Raw genomic sequence first — 18,237 nt, 5'->3', positions numbered from 1 at the left:
TTACGTCATTGTTTATATTAGGACACTGGCTCTATTTTTAAAACAACATTTGTCCCCAAAGAACAGGGGCACCCAATGGGAGTTTTCTCTCAGATCCTTAAAACGCTATTTTATGCTATCTGGAGAGCCTTTAAAGCTCTGTAGATTCATTTTAAGCTGCGCTATAATATTTTTATCTGTTCGGTCATTCTAGGGGAACTGGTGTCTTTTCGAAATTACGAGGGCATTTTTGTCCATTTGTCCATTAAAACGGCATCCGAAACGACATTTTTATCAATCCAAAAACACCAGGCCTTAAATTTCCCATATCACGAAAGTTCGAGGCGAAAATTATTTTTAGAAAATTGTAGGGGATTAAGGGCCTTCCGAACAGATAATTTACCGAAACGATCCGTTGGGTGCCCCTGAAAGAAACTCTCGAATAATCTCGGTGACCTTTAAAAACTGAGCTGCGAAGCTGTGGGTTTCGAGAAAAGGATTCTTTCCAAGCAAAACTAACACTATTGTGCTCCTTCTCATTGCAAATATTTTCTCTGAACGCAAGACGCAAGCTATCAACCGTTTAAAATTGCTTAGAGCGGCTGCCCCATCGACAAATATGTTAATACCCTCTTCTATTACGACAACAAAACGCTCTTCCGTCTTGAAATTTAAAAACAGCATTTTATCGGTCCTATATCCCATGGAAAAAACTCAAATTTTGACAACAAGGGAATCTCCCTTTTTATCGGACACTGCGTACCAATTTTGCATTTTGCGTCACGTAATACATTTTGACCAATCGCAGACAAGCGAAGACTATACAGGGCATGATATTTGTGTGACAGCTGGTCCTTGCACCAACTGAAAGATAACTTACTTGAAGCCCTCGAAATCTCGTGTACAGCAAACAACTTTATATGTTTCCTACAACTAACCTGTTAACACAGAAATATAGTAATTGTTGGAGGCTGAGTTGTCAAGATTTTCTGAGGTAAGTTCAAGGCTCGATTCCTTCATAAATCATCACTGTTCACGGAAAAGGCTGCTTCATTAAAATGCACAGTACTTGGACACTACGGTTTTGTTACTAAACGAATTTACACGGGGAGAGACATACGTCATCTCGAAACAAAAGGTGCAAGCAAAATGCTTGCACTCTTATGACAACCGGAAGTGAGATTAAGTAAGTGGTAGGTAATGTTTGATATCTGTTTCCGCTTTTTCTCGGTATCCATGTCAAAAGCAGTTGTATTCCTAATGTTACAGTTGTATCGCTGTGTTCCTGTATTCAATTTTGAATAGAGAAATCTGGAACAGTAAGGAGATGATTGTAACTGGTATTGTGACGATGATGCGTGCGGTCTGTGGGGGTTTCCCCGAAATATTTTAAAGCTTACTGTATTTAAATATTTTTAGAATTCCAAGAATCAGGTACGCAGGACGTACGCTTGCCATTAATTTCGTTGTTTTCGAACGAGTGACGGACCACGCAACAGAGGACCACATTTTTAGGTATGTAAAATTAAATATGGGTGGCATGATTCAGTTAGTAAGCTCACTTGCTTAAGCGAAGATTACTTTATTTTGGTTAAGCTTACTGAAGTCGAAGAAGCGAAATGAGTTACGTCTAGTCAGATACCGCCGGCTGAAGAAATGCACAACCAAATCTTACCCACGATGGTTTACGCCGTTTCAGCCTTCGTACTCTGCTATGTGGAGTTTAAAGGGTCGTATTAAATCGACTTTTACAGGAGGTTTGAAGCACTGCCGTAGAAACGTAACACCGTGAGGTCTATCGTGCTGCGTACTAGCATGGGTCGCATGACCAGTGTATAACTGCATTGTAACAATCTTGCTTTGGACTTACTCCTACGAAGAATGTTAAAAGTGTCTCGTACAGGTGCTATTAAAAGCTCTAAAAAATCAAACTGGATGACTCTGACAACGTCATTTTACAGTCCCGTTGCAATCAACTCAGCTTGACACTACAGCAGAACGACGTTTGACTTCCTTAGCCATTGTCACGCCATCTTGACTACTTGGGTGTAGCAATCCTTGATGAAGGAAGGGGTTGAAAGATGTGACATTCGTTTGATTCCCGATCAATCAAGTTCGATTTGCTTGGGAAATATGTTTTATTTTGTAAGCCAAGGTTAAAGATCTTGTTACATATCCTGATGCGTCTTTCCATTTAGACTCACTTAACTTCATCTTCCCGGAAAAAAAGCGGAAACTTCATTAATGTTCTCGTGTGACAAAATTTTGTAACGCGTTTTGCAAGAGAAACTCGCTTTCTTACTTGTTGACCTAAAAATTATTTTGCTCAGTACTGTTTAACTGATATCTTCCTGCTCGGAGTTTCATTACTATCGTACCTCTGTCTTGCCACGTCCTGTCCTGAAAAGTCTGTTGGGCTATTTCTGAGTGCAAGCGATCTCGTCATGTTCATGTGCTTGCTGTTCTGTATGATCCTGTATGATTAAAGTGCATATATGAAGTATAAAATTATTATGTGAACTGCAGAAGAAAGATTTAATACAGGAAACACCATTGGTTGTACGCAGCTTAAGCGGTTGGTTTGTTGTGTGGACATCCGCACTGATGATTTTAAGTGGTAATGTAACTTGCAGTCCTTTTTTGTTTGTTTCTGATAACAGAAACATGGCCTCGTCAAGATGTAAGAGATGTCGTATCTACTTGACCCTCCTATTTAGCTTCCTTCGGTATCAAACAACTGATGGGAACAACATGACACCACAGTTACAGCTTTATGGTAAATGTGCTTGCCGTGATCAGGAAGGCAAAATCTACAATTTGGCTAAGCTTGGAAGAACTGATGGGAAGCCAAGGTTAGCTACCAATATGTATATGAAAGTATTTTGGGGATAAACCTAAGATTCATTCTGTTAGACTTGTATGGGATTTACCTCTCAAATTAAGGTGTATTACTTTCTTTTTGTACAGTTATTGGGTGCATCTAACACGGTTTCTGTCGTTTTTATGGAGTTTGAATTACATTGAACCGAATGAAATACGACTGATAGCGTTGTTTGAATACGACGCAACACTCGGCTGTCAAATACTTCGGCAAGCATACGAGAAATTAAACAGAAAATCACTAAAAAAAAATTATTTCAAAACGCTTACATTTGATTCGAATTCGATTTCATACGGTAGTAGACCTTTTTGCTACCGCTTTTGCTTTTTTAAAAATGCTTAAGCAAGCATCTTATTATTCTGTTATTAATTCTCGTCTTCTCTTCTCCACAGGTTTAACGCGACAGCGAATGATGGATACAACTTTTCCTATAATCCATGCTACTCCTTCACATTAGGAGAATGTTCGGGTGATATCGCTGTGAGTTGTTGTTAGAGAATATTTAGAACCTGTTATATAGACATCCACTTAATGTGCGAAAGCGCTGTGATTTGATTTTGCAAACTAAATATTAGGCTAACAGCTCTTGTGCCAGGTAAAATAACAATTATAATAATTTTATCAGGCATTGTGGCGCATTTGCGGGCTAAAATGAAGAATTCAGCGCCAATAAGAAAGAAGACTATAACGTAGCCAGCCAATCAGAACTGGAAGCCATTTAACTGTTCGCGCCGTTTTCTTGTTTGTTTGACTTGAAGCGCAGCCATCTGCAAAAAGATTTATTTGAGCTACAAAATCGATGGAAAACCTAACGAAGAAGCAAATTCCCAGTCGTCTGAGCTAGATGAAGAGATTCCTTTTGTTAACGCCCTCTGAAATTATTATAATAGTAATAGAGTTGATGTTCTTGGGCGTAAATATGTTTTTGGCCCTTCTCAGAACTCATTTTGGCCCTCGCCGCAAAATGAGCCTGAGTCGGGCCAAAAACATATTTACCCCCGCGAACATCAACTCTATTGTTATATTATAAGTCATATGATGTCATGAGTTTTTGGTTAAGGTTAATCAAAGTTTGTTTCGATTTCCTGTAACATTTAGAGCGCAATTCGCTAGTCACAATTCATAACCACAATTTGACTCCAGAAATTGATTTTTAGTTCCTTAGAAAAATACTAAAAAAGGGCTTTGAAACTCTTGAAGTAATTTTAAGAAGGGTTTTTTTTTATTATTATTATCTATTTTTTTTTTTTAATCCAAAAATGGATTTTCAGTTCCTTGGGGCAAATACTAGAAAAGGACTTTGAATCTCTTGGAGTAATTTTAAGGAAGGATTCCTGAAAACAACCAAAGTCCGTATTTTATGAATTTGAGATCCGATCGTTCGACTTAGAAGGACTGAAAAATTACTTCATTATCAAGACTATTTTCGTTTTTCTATATTGTGACAGTTTAAGTTGTTAGTTATTGCCTTTTCTGTTTGAAATCGGAATGATGCAAACTGAAGTTCTACTATTTTTGAGGGCTTTTATCTAACGTCAATATTACACTATATGGATTATAGCAAAGTTTTTCCTGGCAAACTTCAATCTACGACCAATAACTGAATCAGATTTAAATTTATAGAGACCCATTTAAGAGAAGACTGCGTAAAAGCTTATAGATAGTTCCATACTGTCGAACTCCCGGCAAAATTTTGCTTTAATTGTCACGAACATTCGCGGTGCTTAAAAACTCTGGCACTGATTTTTAAGACATTCTTTACAACTGCTTCGGTTACTACGTATAGTAAAAGTACTGTGAAGTTCTTTAAGGAATAGTTATATTTATAAAACAGCCGGCTAAATGTCGCTAATTTTTTTTATATGCCCTGGCTATCCTATAAATTGACCTATTTTACTTTGTTGTGTTGTTGATGCCTCAGATCTGTATGTGGACAGAGACAAGTTTTCAGAACATTGGAATGCAGAGCAATTTATCTTGTAGTCTGGATGAAGACTATACACCACAACTGGTATATTTGAGCGAGTATGTATGAGAATAAAAAGCGTTTATTTTTCGCAAGTGATTTCTGTCATTTTAAAGTCACTCATTCCTCACTGCGACTAAGGCCATAAATGTCATAACTTTGATATCTGTGTTTTTTAAAACTAGTTCTCCAGGATGGAATGCCATCGTTAATCTGAAGTGCGACCCCACAAAGACAAGCATAGAATCTGCCAAGTTTGAAGTAAAAACAGACCTTTATAGTAGGGTAAGTGAAGTTGAAGAAGTGAAATTAAATCGAATTACATTATGGAATGTATTTGATCACATCAGTTTAAGTGACTGGTCAGTATAATAAATTCGTTATTAGTTAAGGAGAATGGTGGAGGCACGGTGGTGCAGTGTTTAGCACATCGTACTTTGAATCAGAGGGTCGCTGGTTCCAGGCTAGGTTGTTCTCTGTATTTTCATGTTGTTTCCTTAGACAACTGAAAAACTGTATTCCACATTGTTTCTCTCCTTCTACCAGAAACTACGCTACGGCTAAGGTACGGCCGTATGGGGTACTTAGACTCCAGGTGAGACTTCAGCTTAACCTATGGGAGGATGAATCCGGTGTTCAATCCAACGAATAGGATGTGCCAGGGAAATATGGGAGTCGGCGCTCAGCGTTTACGAGAACCTGCCTGGGCCCTAGTTGGCCAGCTAGACTCAAATACCACCTGTTTCAAACCCTTTTCTTTGGTGGCTTCAAAATCCAATTTCCTTAATAGGTTTTAGTTTTAATTTATTTCATTTTTATAACATAACGTTACGCCTAATGTTGCAACCATGTATAAAGAAAGTTATTGAATTGAACTGAATAGTCCAGAAGGATTTCTTAGGGCCTATTATTGTGCTTTAAAATGTCCATGAACGCTAAATAAAATTCGTGCTATCCACTATGTCAATGTGTTTCCATGCATTGCATTCCTATAGGGCAGTGTATCCTGAACCTCTTGCGGAACTGCCAATATTATTGTCAATAAAGTTTCGTCTTTGTGCGCGTTTGTTTCAGAACTTTCTTTTGACGCACAGCTGCGCATGTCCGGATGGCTGTCCAGAGCATCCTCCAACGACTAAACCTTCTTCCGAACCTACGATTCCAACTGAACCAACTGTGAAACCGACGCCTCAAACTGGACCATCTGTGACGCCGACGCCTCGTAAGTAACAACAACCTTTATTTTCTTAATTTTTAACTATTTACAATTGGACAGGCGCGTAGGTAGCTGGTACTAGTCTTGGCGGACCTGTCTGCGGCATAAATTGAATTAGAAATTCTTATTTTATTATATACATTGTAGTAAAAGAGAAAAAGATAGAATAGAAAGGAGAGAAAGAAAAACGAAAGAAAGACAGTGGATTTTACGTTTGTATACAAATTATGAAGAATTATTAGATGATACTTTTGCTACTGAGGATTTGTTCAATTAGAAATATTTCTTTTCCAATGTTGGAATGCTCGGCTACACCAGCCTCTTGATGCTACAATACTTACAGAGGATAAATAAGGGCGATTATTTTATGTCATATTTTACCTGGTTGAGAAATTTAAGTTTCATTAAACCAAAATTCGGTTGGTCTTTGTTACTCTTTACTGTAGACTAGTGGGAAATAGAAATGCCTGGGCATAATATCGCAACAAAGAAGTTCATTGGCCTGCTAGTTATAACTCGAAGCATAGGAAGGGGAAGAGTCTCAAAGGCACTTGGTTCCCTGTATGGTCTTCTAATTTGCAATATGTCGTGACAAAAACAAAATAATATTTCTATGTTCATTTACAGATGACCAGGATGTCTGGAAAGACATCGGAGTTCCAGTCTGTATTGCAGCTGGAGGCCTTGTTTTTGTTATTTTGTCAGTTGTCGTCATCTGGCGATTGATAACAAGGGACAATAGAAGAAATGACGAGAGGCAACATCTCGTTGATGACGTAAGGTTTAACAATGACCTAGACGAAGGAAGAAGATCTGGAAGTTTATCTCGTCCTATGCCAAGAAGCGATGACGTAACGTTTGACAAAACATTCAACACAGGAAGAGGCAGCGCACCTGTTTGAGGTCTTATATCCAGACAAAGGAAATATTTTAACAGATTATCTGAAATGAAATCGTCTGAAGCAGGCTTGAGATTTCGCCTCAGTTATTATTGATCCTAGTTATTTGCAGGATGTGTCTCATATAAACCCTAGCCGAGCCCTGTTCAATAATTTCATACAAGAATTTGCAAAGTTTGTGATTCAGACGAATTTTATTAATCCCTAAATTTCTTTTTTTTGCTGTTTTTGCTGTTGAAAGATTTGTATAAAAAAGGTAAAAGTACCCGTTATCGATTTTTTACGCGGGCGACATCGTTCATACTTGCCTGAACAAAACTTAAAGACAGCAAAAGTTTCTAACATTAAGATCAAAATCGAAGGACAAATATATAATATAGATGACTTGTATAATAGAAATCAGTTAAAACATTCACTTATTATTATTATTATTATTATTATTATTATTATTATTATTATTATTATTATTATTATTATTATTATTATTATTATTATTAAAAATTGTCCTTGAAAATAGTCTCCTTTTTGATCGAAATGAATTGTAAATATGTTTTAATAGTTCTTTTTTCTACTTTTAACCTGTAACTACCAATTTGCTTGGAATATGTTAATAAAGATATTATATATTCTCGTTATTATTATTATTATTATTATTATTATTATTATTATTATTATTATTATTATTATTGTTGTTGTTGTTGTTGTTGTTGTTTTCTATTTTTTAATTGTTTTTCTTTTTTACAATTAGTACAAATGGGAAATAGTACGAGCTAGTCTGCTCTCTTGTTAAAGCAACGGAGATTTTTTATGTGCTTTGGTCAAAACGGTACTAATTATTTGACAGATTACCTCCGATCTAACATTAAATTTTTTTTAGCGCACCGAAAAGAAAATATCAAATTACTTTTCGAGGAAAGAACAAACCATGGTCAGATGTTAGTAAATTTTTAAGCCTCGTGACAGAGCGAAATATATCAATTTCCATCCAAACCATGAAAACTGTACCCTTATTTCAACGTTTCCATTAATACAAAAACGATTTTTTGCATCTCATTCAAAGTGATGCTAAATTGGCATAATACATTAATACTGTACACTTATCCATTAATACAAATGCGATTTTTTGCATCTCATTCCAAGTGACGCAAAATTGGCTGACATCGCCCCTTTAAGTAGTGTAGCATCTCTTTTACTTTCATGGCATCTAAGAGTATAGATAGTTCTGACAAAAGACCCGTAAAAGCTCATCGGGTTTGTTGCCCCGCGCATTAAACAAAGGCGCGCTGGGAAGTGTATGTCCAGCTTCTTACAGAATCTTCTGTACAATGAACGTGTTGGCTTTTTCGTTGGATAAAATCATCTAAACTGATCAATATGCAATGGAAACGAATTCCATTACTATCTTTAAATATTATAGCAAAAACCAGGCAAGACAGAACGTGATTTCGTCTTATTTCAAACTTCTTGTTTTTGACTTTTGAAGATCATTGACTTTAGGGCAATTGATTGTTTCTGTCGTAAATTCAAATTGTCTAGCCTTGCGCTCTTTAAATTCTGGAGTCTTTTATTTGTGAGGACAGGGTCCTGTGAGGTTTTATGTTTGTTCTTTTTTCATGACACCAAGGAAGTGGCCTGCATTCCTGGTCTTCCTTTAACAATTCGCTGGCATTTAATTGATTCACGGCACACAGAAATTCTAAGGCAAAGGCTGAAGCAAAAGAAGGCTGCTCTTCAACTTCGACTTCAACTTTAACTTTGTTTATTACTTGACAAAAAGAAAACACAAATTGTCGCTTCCCGCAAATACCATTGGCTAGTCGAGGCGGGAAGCGACAGAAGAGAGAAAGTTGTCATAACAGCTTGTCAAATTTGAACAAAATAAAATAAAATGAAAGGTAGCTATTAGATATTAACATAGCATGCTCTGACCTACTGCTGTGATATATTATGAAATGAAACCTCCAATATGCGTTTTTCACCTGGATTAGTATCCTGTATGGACCGAGTGCTTCTATAGATCATGGATTTGAGGAGCGTCAAATTACCCAGGCAGTACTGTAGAGCACCCTACAACTGACACATCATCGTGCGTGAAGAATTAGCTATCCCAGTAGGCAGGATCTGAAGACTGCGTGACACACTATGCACAATGAGAACACCTGTCAACTTTAATACGCTTCACTAAAGTCTGCATTAGCGGAGGCACTCGGGTATGAAATGGCGTCGATGTTTATCCCGATTTACAATTTTCTCAGCCTTGGCAATGTTCTTCTGCTGTTACTTCTGCTTTTCATTCTCCATTACCTCATGGTGCTGTACGAGTTCAGGAACATGCCCCCGGGTCCGCGTTTAACGACTCTCCCTGTTTTGGGAAACATATTATCTCTCGACCTCAAAGCGGAGAAATTTACCCATGCTTTTCAAAGGTCAGTGAACATTCTGAACATTGAATAGTATTAAGCTACATCGCGTAGTTGGGTTCATAGCAAGGCTGTCTGTCAACTTTCGACAGTCATTGAAACACTGGTGCTTTGTCGGGAACTTCCCTTCCATAATAAATACAACGGAATCGGCGGCACTTATCGGCGGCAATCATTTTTATTTACCTATGTGCGATTGTAAGAGTGTTCTTCAGGAAAGAACCAAAAGTCCTTCTTAAGCAAGCCACGTCTCTTGGACAAATTGTACTGACAACATTTAAGAGCACTTTTTTTGTCAATATTTTATAGGAACGGCAACCACCGTAACAAACAAAACAGACCAAAATATTCAGCGAATCTACAAATATATCTGACCCCGTTGAACGGATTTGCATTTTTTGTATGCCAGCAGCTGTATTCATTGTCATCAAGAATAAAGTTTTGATTTATTGTTTTCAGTTGACGACTACTTCATGACCTCCATTTACAGTATCTACCGCGTTATAACTTCAATATTGATTTACCATTGCCTTTGTCAAAATCAAAATGATAAATTTTTGTTATTTAACTTCCAGTGTTCGTGACATTTTTAGTAAGAAAATTTCGTAATGCAAATAAAGGGTTGCATCAGCTTTTTGGTTTTGTTAGAATTCAAAAACATGAGCGCGACCTTTTCATTCAAAAACACGACATCACTGAAGTTCTGACCTGTGTACGGAGAGCCACGGGCTCGATTCCTCGTTACACTAACAGACAAACTAAATTATGTACCAACTTCATGCAATGTCATAACAATGTTGTTACATAATGGAACGTCACGGATCGATAACACATTGTCTTTGATTCTTGCGAGTTTTGAAGTTATCAGTTTTTTATTGGAGACAATTATGACTTGGACATGCTGACTGATATCAGTTTTTGTAGTTAGTAGGGTTGGCTGAACTATTGTTTTGACGTTTTCGTCGATACAAATATTTAAAGTGACACTACGTATACAATTGGTGATAGTGCCCGTTTAAAAGTCCTTTCTTCTTCCGTGCTGGTCGTAACACTAGATTTTGTCAGCTTAATTTTAGAATAATCTCAACACAAGCTGTAAAACATCTGAGCCTTTAACAATTCTTAAAGTCGCCTTTTTAATAAGTTTTTTCAGAAACAAAAAATTATTGATCACCTTTGATTAGTTTCGTTGTATTGATGTTTTTATATTTGTTAATTTTCTCATATTATATTTAGTTTTATTTATTCCTTTCATGTATTTTAGGCATTATAATGTTATGCCACAGGGTTATCGGCATAAACTGTCACGTGTTTCCCTCTTTAAAGTCTCTTACTAGCTTACTTACTTACTTACCTACTTACTTACTTACTTACCTACCTACCTACCTACCTACCTACCTACCTACCTACCTACCTACCTACTTACCTACCTACCTACCTACCTACCTAGCTACCTACTTGATTGCTTCCTTGTTTGCTTGCTTGCCTGCCTGCCTGCCTGCCTGCCTGCCTGCCTGCCTGCCTGCCTGCCTGCCTGCCTGCCTGCCTGCCTGCCTGCCTGCTTGCTTGCTTGCTTGCTTGCTTGCTTGCTTGCTTGCTTGCTTACTTACTTACTTACTTACTTACTTATATCCCTCTTCTATGTAAAACATGTACTGTATTTCGGAAATTGTTAGGTGACATAGGGGTTAATGAGTCCGAACCCTAACAGAAACAACAGCCATTTATCTAATATCAAGTATTGTCGGTCGTTATAAGGATGTCAATTATTAGACATAATAATCCATCAAATATTTTCGCTCGCGCGCGATTGGTCTAAACGCCTCACGTGACCGAATATACCCCAGCTAAAACTGGGGAATATCCGAGGATATTCCCCAAGTGATATTCCCCAATTTCAAAAACTTCAAGGAGCGTCAAGTTTGCAATTAAAATGAATGTCAAGATGGGGGAACGGTTTTCTTGACAGAAGAAGAGATAAACCTGCTGATCGATAAACCAGTACCAGAAAACAACATACGCTCTAAACGTTTTTGACGGTAAGCTGTTCGTAAACGAAATGTTGAAATACTCAAGCTCGTATTTGCGACATTTTTTCTTGGTTTGAACTCTGTTTAACAGTCCTTGAATTAAAAATGTGGTAAAACTGAAAAATATGAAAGGCGAAAAGTTTTAGCCCATCTCATGTAAGAGTATTTATGGTTTTCTTTCAGTCTGGCGAAATGAGAAAGCCATCAACAAGCCATTAATAAGCTCCAAGCTCGCTCACACGACGGCAAATATTACAGTTGTAATTCAATGAGAGCAATTCGTGCTGGCCTGGATATAAGGAATTTAAATAACGAAAACATAAATTTCAGTACCATTACTGACAGAGTTCAAACCGGTAAATGATGCTATCAATGCTCACCTGGTCGAGATCGCTCGCGAACATAAAATCTCGTCCACAAAACAAAAACCAGCCAGTGATACCCCGAGATGTCGAAATTCTCTACGAAGAGAAGCAGCTTGTCCTACTCTCGAGCAACAAGTTTAATCCTCAGTGATTGTGAGCGACTTCGTTGCTGGCTCCATTCAATGTCAAGTTAGCAAAGAAAGCGCTTTGATGGAATCCAGCAAAAACAACCGGTGGCGTCGTATTCGACTGCAGGCTCAGCTTCGATTTCTTCACAGGTCGTTTTCGGCTAGCAAATTCCACATATGTATTTTCGATATCAAGTGAAGCTCAAGTGAACACAAGATAAAGGAAGAGAACGACAAAGCGCCGGCTGTTTCATTGACGGCAGTTTACACTTTTTACGGAATGCGATACTTTACAGTTTTTCGCTTTCAGTGATCTTTAGCTTGTTCTCGAGAGGTAGTTAGATTCCCTGTAACCTTATCCGCCACTTGTATCTTGCTTTTATCTTTCACGGAATTAAACAAGTTTACTTTCCTTTCAAATGTTTTACCTTTTCCCCAAACAAACGCTTTCGACCTGAAGCGAAATCTGACGTGGAGATTTTGGAAGCCAACTGACAAACTTTGACGTGATTGGCATATGACGGAATGGCAAATCCTGCCGATTTCCGCGAGATTCCGGCATGTTGCGAAAAATATTTGAAGAATAATAAACACAATAGCCTCCATCTGACTTTAAAAATATGCTCATATATTTGTCCTTGGACATTATCTGCTCCTCGAAGCTCAAAGTTTTCCTCGAGCTTCGCTCTCGGAAAACTGTTCGCTTCTCGGAACAGATAATGTCCACGGACAAATATCTGAGCATATTTTCGCGCCAAATGGAGGCTATTGTTTATTTATTTGAAATTTTCAAACACCACGAAAGAAAGAAACGAAAGAAATAGCAAACCTTCCAGCTCCTCCAGTTTTATGTTCCAGAAAAGCGGTTAAATGTTCTGTGTACAAAATGTAGAGCTTTAGATCGTGAAACACTAGGAGACTAAATACCGTCTACGTACGAGGTCATTTGTCTTCGTTCCTAGGCTCTTCCTGGGCGTTTTCAGTATTCAGGACTTATGCACAAATAGCCCCAGCGACCCTTTTTGCTAATTTTATGACCTTTAAAAGAGCAAATTTGTGTAACCTGTCACGGTTTGATTTGCTCGCAAGTTTTAGCTGAACCTTAAAATAGCAAGACATTTTAAGGGAACGCAGCCAGGAACCTGCTCAGACTGCTCGCTGGCAGTTGTTAGCTTTCCATAAATAACAGCTGGTTTTATTTCGCACTTTAAGCGCCATATTTCCCCTCTACAACTTTATAAAAGCGCTGATTTTTTATCACAGCTTAATCCGAATTTCCCATTTCTTTTCACTGAAACGAACCGTTGGGTGCCCCTTACGAGTACAAAGAAACTAATCAGTTTAAAGCAAACGAGCTCCATTAGGCTTTCATATGTCCAAAGACCGTCGACTCGAGGAAGGCTGAACATGGGTACTTAACAGTGAAAAGACAAAAAAGTCCAGGCAACAAAAGCCTGATTGTAAAACGTTCTTTATCCGTTTCAGAATAATAACAACGGATAAATTTAGACCAATTTAAGATCTGTCTTCATATACTAAGAAGAAATTAAAAGCCCGATGGTCTCCGGGTCGTGTCAGTCGTATATCTTTATATATGAATCGGTGAATACAATCAGAAGTAAAACTGAATTTTGGCATGAATTCTACCACTTATTACTCTAATTGTTACATTGCAGTCTCAAAGGTTACTACGGCCACGTTTTCTCGTTGAAACTTGGAAGCTTCAGGGTTGTTATGGCTTCGACTCCTGACGCTGTTAAAGAAATGCTCGTGAAGAAATCGGGTGATTATGCCGGAAGACAAAAAACATATGCGACTTCTGCCGCCACTCTAGGTACGTTTTGCCAATTCCTGAAAACACGTGAACGAGAGCTCTAAAGACGTTGTAGTGCCCAGCTAGTGAAAGCATCAGTACGTGGACGGTAATACGGCGTTTTTCCGGCCAAAAAGGCCAAACTAAAATAATTAAGATTTCCCAGTGTCGCAATGACGCAAAATGTATCAAAGTAGACAACATAGACAGTGAATAGAGACGATTCGCGATGAAACAGCTAAAATCTGAAATATAACAGAGGAAATTCTAAGAGAATGTGTATTTTCTGCTCTGAAATACAGCACACTGTTTTAAAACTCAAATTGATTTGATTCTAATTGAAATTTCCAAACTTTCTGGTGCAAATGGTAAACATTCGATACCGCATGTGATTCGGGTGCATTTTATCCAATGCCAAGCGAGAGACCAAGCGCAGCACTAGGTAATTTGGTTTTGTTTTGAACTGGGCTTTTGAATTTTGTCTTTCAACTGTTATGAATATCTTTTGTCACTATTTTTTTTTTTTTTTTCACATTCTGTTAAAAATGCGGTATTCTTCAAGGAGAATGGTCACTGCCACAGATAGTGCATTATGCTCCAAATTCTGCTGTCGGGATTTATCCAATGTTTAAAAGGAGCCAGAAAAAGGTCATTTAACTTAAGTTTAAGACAGGGAGACTTCGATGATAGATCTCTCATTCACCCTCTCTTTTTGATCACAGGTGGTAAAGATATCGTGTTCGGTAATGGCCCTGGCTGGAAGCTTCATCGCAAACTCTTTACAACAGCCTTACGCCAGTACCTCTCCGACATTCCTTTAATAGAAAGCCGGGTCTCAACTCAGGCCGAGAAAGTTGTGCATTTCATGGAAAAACAAGATGGTAAGCCCTTTGATCCGGCAGGTTGCCTGATGAGGGGCGTTGCTGATGTAATTTGTGGCATCACGTTTGGAGAAGGAAGTGACACATCCGATGCACGTTTAAACAAGCTTTTGCAATTGAACATAGCAATCAATGAAAATGCTTATGACGGTCAGTTGGCCGCCATGTTAGATTTTCTTCCACTGGCACAGTACCTACCTATCAAGGCTTATGATCGTTTTCTTCAGCCTTTTTTTAAAAGCCTTGAAGTCATTCGCTTAATTTTGAAGGAGCGGGAAAAGACCTTTGATCCCAATCAACCTGTAGAAGATTTAATCTCAGGTCTCCTTCATGCCAAACATGACGCTGAATTTGAGACGCATGAAGACAAAACCTTTCTCCTCTCCGAAGATTACTTTGTAAACACAATTGAAGATATGTTTGCCGCAGGTTATGAAACCACAAGCACCACAATGAAATGGGCCATTGCCTTCTTGGTCAACTATCCAAAGTACCAGGAGGACGTTCAGCGCCAGATAGACGAAGCTGTTGGCGATAGAAGCCCCTCTTTGGACGACCGCCCCAATCTTCCCTTCATTCAAGCGATCATCATAGAAACGCTACGAGTTGGAAACATCGCACCACATGCGGTTCCCCACTTGACCCTAACAGATACGACGCTTTGCGGCTACCGCGTACCAAAAGACACCATCGTCCTAGCTGATACGGAATCTGTTCACCTCGACCCCAAATGCTGGGATAACCCCACCGAGTTCAACCCGTACCGTCATATCGATGAATACGGCAAGCTACTCACCAACCAAGGAAATATTTACTCTTTTGGGGCTGGACGTCGAGTTTGCGCCGGTGAACCTCTGGCTAAAGTGGAGCTGTTCCTCTTTCTGTCGTGGATGCTTCAGAAGTTCACGTTTGTTGCTGAGGAGGACGGCCCTCCTCCAGACTTGCGGGGAATTTTTAACAGCATCATACAGTACCCTGCCCCATATAAGATTCGCGCCATTAAGAGAAATTAATTTTTTTCACTAAATTGACAGACGAAATTTATTCAAGAAGTTCAACTTGTTGCTTTTCTGTAATTTTGACTTCTTGTCTCTTTTTCGTTTGTTTGTTTGTTTGTTTGTTTGATTGATTTTTATTTGCTTCTTGGATGAGTGGAAAGACGGTGATTATACTCTTGCAAAACCTTTACAGAAAGGAGTGCCTGCTAAGACGAACAAAACGTTCAAGTTTTTGTTATTCCCAATTTGGCATCATCCCTATCGAGTAAATTTATGCCAGAATATGCATGAAATTATACGTAGAAAGTAAAAACAGAAGGAAGATGTAATATTCAACTTGTCATTAGCACGGGACAATTCCCTATGAGGAATCGAACTCATGACTTTCCGAACAATAGCAGGATACTCTAAGCACTCAGCTACTAGCCGAGATAGCGAGCGAGCTGGGTCGTTTTTTTGTTATCATTTAGTCAAAAATAGCACTAGCTACCTTTCAGAACAGTTTTTTATTATGATAGCCTTACAAACAAGTTTGTGCTATATTTCCCTTTAAACGGATAATTTTATGTTAAAGGTGGCCGAAATGGATGGGGTATGTTACTGAGACATGTCGAAATGACACGTAGCAGTGACAAAAATATCTTTATTTACACATCGAGGGACTATGCAGGGATATGTAGCAAGGACAGAAACTTATGCGCCGATCAAATCGAAACTTCAACATCCCCCCCCCCCCCGGGCAAACCCCGGGCATTTGACTATTTTCTGTGCCCGGGAGAGGGGAATTTGACAGGTAAGGCCTTCCCGGGGGTGGGGAATTTGACCTTGCCTGGGTGGGGTGGGGAAAATTGAACCGGAAGTGTCAGGTTTCAAATCGCTTTTTTGGGGGGGCGCCGAAGTCGCTAACAGCTATAAACACGTGTTTGGACGAGATGGAAGAGTTTAAAGGAAGAGATACAGCATTACAAAGAAAGCTTACAAAAAAAGGTCTTCAAAAGTGAGAGTGCTTAAATATTAATTATTTTTATAGATTGTATATAAACGATGTAGATTTTTTATACAATGAGTCAAGCTGCGGCTTTGTCCCGCAGTGAATAGTGAAAGAAATAAACACTGTCGAATGAAAAACCGCCGCTTTGGCTTAAACTGCAGAATACCCTGCCACTCGAACAGTCTACGTAGCCGGCTAGCTCATACAACCTTTGCCGTGTTTCGGAGTTAGAACAGCTTACACTTGCTGATTGACATTGTCCAATCATTAGTTTCAATGTTAAAGTTGTGGTTTTTGTAGTAACTCATAACAGGAGCCGACAACGATTGTTCTTTAGGAGGGGCATTTGACAGACAAATCCGACGATAAGGTAGGGCATTTGAACACCATTTTGGCCCGAGGGGGCGGGAATTTGAACGATCCAATCTTCAAAAGTTCAAATGCCCGGGGTTTGCCCGGGGGGGGGATGTTGAAGTTTCGAGTTGATCGGCGCATTAATCTTCTAGAAACGTGTAGCAGGGACATCTTGTATCGACAAGTCCCGCAGTTTTCTGATACTATTTCCTCGCGAAGCGAGGGCCGAAGGCCCGAGCGTAGCGAGGTTAATAAATTTGTCGGGCCGAGGAGCTAAGTCGCGTGAATTCGAGCGAAAAAGGTGAAGGTGTCCGCACTGTTGCCTAGCAACAGTGAAAAACAAAGTATGAATGACGTCAGACTGTCTGGAGTCGTCTGGAACAAAATTTGCATACATCGGGAAAGTTTGCGTGCCGGATCAAATTTCAACTGCAATGTTCATCAATATTCACTGGATACAGAACTATCTCTCCAGAATCTTTTCCGTTTCTTCCACAAATCTTTTTTGTGAAAGATTGCATTGAAGAAATTACACGTTTTGTGACCGCCGTAAAATAATTTTCCGTGGGAAATAAATTCATCGAACACGACAGCGCTTCACGCACGTTGTACATTTCGTCTCGTCAGAAATAGATTTTCAACCGCAAATTTAACTAGCCTTTGGAAACCTCGAAAAGACCATGCTCATCAAAATAGTTGCTATGTTTAGAAACCTTTTAATCTCCTCATTTGATGCTGCAATACGAGTAAAGAGAGCTTTCCACCCAGCCCCAGGTTCGCGAGGTTTTGCGAATCACGTATTTCTAGTGGTATTGTGCAACACGAATCTTGCGTTCATTTTGTCCCCAGGGTATGTTGCATGAAGTTTTATGGGACATGTTTCTGGGACAAAACTTTGAAGGGATGCGATTTGCCTTCGTGTATACGGATGTGGAAAATGTCCTTCCAACAGAATCAACACTTCTTCCACTCCTTCGATGGTTGCTATTTCGTTCAGACGATGTACTGAGTCTTAAATTATGCTGGCCATTATCAGTGCATTCTTGCCATACGGAGTCAGTTCACCCCCAGAGAATATGTGACTCCAAACTTTCCCTGTAACATATCGAAACATATTTTTGTGCGTGCAAACTCTATAATGTCCTCCATGTTACATGTCCCTGCAACCTGTTCCCTCGTGTTCGGCATACTTCAATCCCTCAAACATATACCTGCCAACTCTCACGCATTGAGCGTGATTCTCACGCCTGAGGATCGAAAACTTCAATCTCACGCCATCTCAAGCCGAAGGTCCCATTTCTAACGCCTGACTAAAA

At 39.0% G+C, this 18,237-nt stretch overlaps 2 protein-coding genes and 1 pseudogene across 5 annotated transcripts; 2 read left to right on the top strand and 1 right to left on the bottom strand.

Annotated features, from left to right (window-relative positions):
- The window catches only part of LOC146482091 (P2X purinoceptor 7-like), a 431,550-nt pseudogene that overhangs the window by 202,689 nt on the left and 210,624 nt on the right, over positions 1–18,237 (bottom strand).
- Positions 276–8,841, top strand: LOC146482110 (uncharacterized). 4 transcript variants are annotated; one of them, XM_085107385.1, is made up of 8 exons: positions 276–973; positions 1,399–1,494; positions 2,640–2,831; positions 3,253–3,340; positions 4,782–4,885; positions 5,012–5,111; positions 5,901–6,048; positions 6,670–8,841. In XM_085107385.1, the coding sequence occupies exons 1-8, from the start codon at positions 900–902 to the stop codon at positions 6,942–6,944; spliced, it is 1,077 nt and encodes a 358-aa protein (XP_084963511.1). In that variant the 5' UTR covers positions 276–899; the 3' UTR covers positions 6,945–8,841. The 4 variants fall into 4 exon arrangements, with proteins under 4 accessions (XP_084963511.1, XP_084963513.1, XP_084963514.1 ...); XM_085107387.1 differs by lacking the exon at positions 276–973 and adding an exon at positions 994–1,165; XM_085107388.1 differs by lacking the exon at positions 276–973 and adding an exon at positions 1,217–1,319.
- Positions 8,983–16,266, top strand: LOC146482109 (steroid 17-alpha-hydroxylase/17,20 lyase-like). The gene is made up of 3 exons (XM_085107384.1): positions 8,983–9,367; positions 13,561–13,718; positions 14,420–16,266. Exons 1-3 carry the CDS (start codon positions 9,159–9,161, stop codon positions 15,589–15,591), a joined length of 1,539 nt encoding a protein of 512 aa, XP_084963510.1. The 5' UTR covers positions 8,983–9,158; the 3' UTR covers positions 15,592–16,266.

This window comes from Pavona decussata, unplaced genomic scaffold (genome assembly GCF_977016875.1).
Source record: "Pavona decussata unplaced genomic scaffold, jaPavDecu1.1 SCAFFOLD_47, whole genome shotgun sequence".
Taxonomy (NCBI): Eukaryota; Metazoa; Cnidaria; class Anthozoa; order Scleractinia; family Agariciidae; genus Pavona; species Pavona decussata.
The sequence above is the reverse complement of the archived record's forward strand: the minus strand, read 5'-3'. Positions and strand labels throughout refer to the sequence as shown.

Excerpts from the sequence above, each read along its gene's own strand:
- LOC146482110 (XM_085107385.1), top strand. The coding sequence starts at position 900 with ATGTTTCCTACAACTAACCTGTTAACACAGAAATATAGTAATTGTTGG. Across the intron at positions 4,886-5,011 it reads CAACTGGTATATTTGAGCGA|TTCTCCAGGATGGAATGCCA; the intron begins GTATGTATGAGA and ends TTTTAAAACTAG. Across the intron at positions 5,112-5,900 it reads AAACAGACCTTTATAGTAGG|AACTTTCTTTTGACGCACAG; the intron begins GTAAGTGAAGTT and ends CGTTTGTTTCAG.
- LOC146482109 (XM_085107384.1), top strand. The coding sequence starts at position 9,159 with ATGGCGTCGATGTTTATCCCGATTTACAATTTTCTCAGCCTTGGCAAT. Across the intron at positions 9,368-13,560 it reads TTTACCCATGCTTTTCAAAG|TCTCAAAGGTTACTACGGCC; the intron begins GTCAGTGAACAT and ends GTTACATTGCAG. Across the intron at positions 13,719-14,419 it reads GACTTCTGCCGCCACTCTAG|GTGGTAAAGATATCGTGTTC; the intron begins GTACGTTTTGCC and ends TTTTGATCACAG.